The sequence below is a fragment of the Triticum dicoccoides genome, unplaced genomic scaffold (genome assembly GCF_002162155.2).
Source record: "Triticum dicoccoides isolate Atlit2015 ecotype Zavitan unplaced genomic scaffold, WEW_v2.0 scaffold96963, whole genome shotgun sequence".
Taxonomy (NCBI): Eukaryota; Viridiplantae; Streptophyta; class Magnoliopsida; order Poales; family Poaceae; genus Triticum; species Triticum dicoccoides.
Genome location: NW_021314223.1, coordinates 3,155 through 4,589, shown reverse-complemented (window position 1 = coordinate 4,589; position 1,435 = coordinate 3,155). Strand labels below are relative to the sequence as shown.

The 1,435-nt window shown below is 56.0% G+C and overlaps 1 protein-coding gene across 1 annotated transcript; it reads right to left on the bottom strand.

Moving 5' to 3' along the window:
• Positions 1-7: 7 nt before the first annotated feature.
• Positions 8-580, bottom strand: LOC119348584 (23 kDa jasmonate-induced protein-like). The gene has a single exon (XM_037616595.1). The coding sequence runs from the start codon at positions 493-495 to the stop codon at positions 40-42; it is 456 nt and encodes a 151-aa protein (XP_037472492.1). The 5' UTR covers positions 496-580; the 3' UTR covers positions 8-39.
• Positions 581-1,435: the final 855 nt, after the last annotated feature.

Sequence of the window (1,435 nt, the reverse complement as noted above, 5' to 3'; positions counted from 1 at the left end):
TTACGAATGAATGTATAAAAAATATGTAGACGATATCTACTACTCAGTACTTACTGCTGTTGGCTGGAGGTTCAACGGGATAAACCAGGCGACGACGAAGTCGCGAATTTTGCCGTTCTTGTCCCGGCCACGGAAGACCCTGCCGGCACGGCTGGCCGTGCCGGTCCCGACGTGGAGGAAGGAGATCCACTGGCCGTTGTGCATGCTGGGCGGCGGCTGGTTTCTATAGACGTAGCCTTGCCAGTCATGCCTCTGCTCCAAGGTCACGCGGGCGCCGGTGGCGTTGTAGACGAGGACCAAGGTGCTCATCCCATTGCCATAATTTTCCTTGAGCTTCCACGCGTGTTCGAGAGCATCCAGGTTCTTGCCCTCGGCGTGTATCAGCCTCATGGCTTCTCGTGCGCAGTCATCCTGGGTGATCACCTTCTTTCCATGGTACCTGGACAATGCTCCCACGGTGTCCTCCGTGATCGGTAGCCCAAAAGGAGTCGTCATGCGGCCTTCCTTCCTTCCTTCCTTCACCAATTATAGTATATAAGGAACCAAAAGTATTTGCATGTATGGATGGCCTCTGCGTTCATCGGCCGTGTATATATATACTCCAGCTAGCAAGGTTAGGTAGCTTCATTAATTATTTCTGACGACCCTTCCAAAGCTAGCTAACTTCCTACGGCCTCTATATAGAGTCATGAAACCTAATTTACAGCTTTTGGAAAGCATGGCTTTTATACGTCTATGTGAAGGGTGTATACATATTTGAATAGGATTTATATTGTATTATATTAAACTTGGTTAATAAAATGGAAGCACATATATTTTCTCAAGTGAGCAGGTAGAGTAAGTTTCGTCCAACCCCCTCGTGTCGCTCTTGCGAGTGACTGAGGGGGCGAACCCTAGCCGCCGGGGCTAGTCCGCCGCGTCCAGCTCCCTCCCTCGCCGTCGTCGTTGTGCACCGCCGATCCGGTCGGCGTAAGCTGCGGCCGAGATTTCCCTTCGCCTCGTTCGACGTCGTGCGGCGCGGGACGACTGCATGGGTGGAGATTGGCTGGGCATGGCGTGTCGGTCGACTTGACGTGTCTATAGAATATGAAGGTGTGGGGATGGGCGTGGCCAGTGGCGGCGGCGGCGTTCAGCCCGGATCCGCTCTTGGTGGTGGCGACGGCGATGACTGACCCGGATCCGACCATGGTTGTGGCGGCGTCCCCTCCGCCGGGGATGACGGGCCAGGTGGTGGGTCCTTGTGGCGGCAGATCTTGGGATCCCGTGCCCGGGCTCGTCAAAGGACGCGCTTGGCGGCCGGAGCTTCCTCCGGCGTCGACGACGCTCGATGCGGGATCGTGGCGGCGGTTGCCATTATATGGGCGACGACAGCGGCTTGTGCGACGGTGACTGCTCCTTGTAGCGCCAGAAATCGGGGCAACGGCCCCTCTTCATC

Excerpts from the sequence above, each read along its gene's own strand:
- LOC119348584 (XM_037616595.1), bottom strand. The coding sequence starts at position 495 with ATGACGACTCCTTTTGGGCTACCGATCACGGAGGACACCGTGGGAGCA.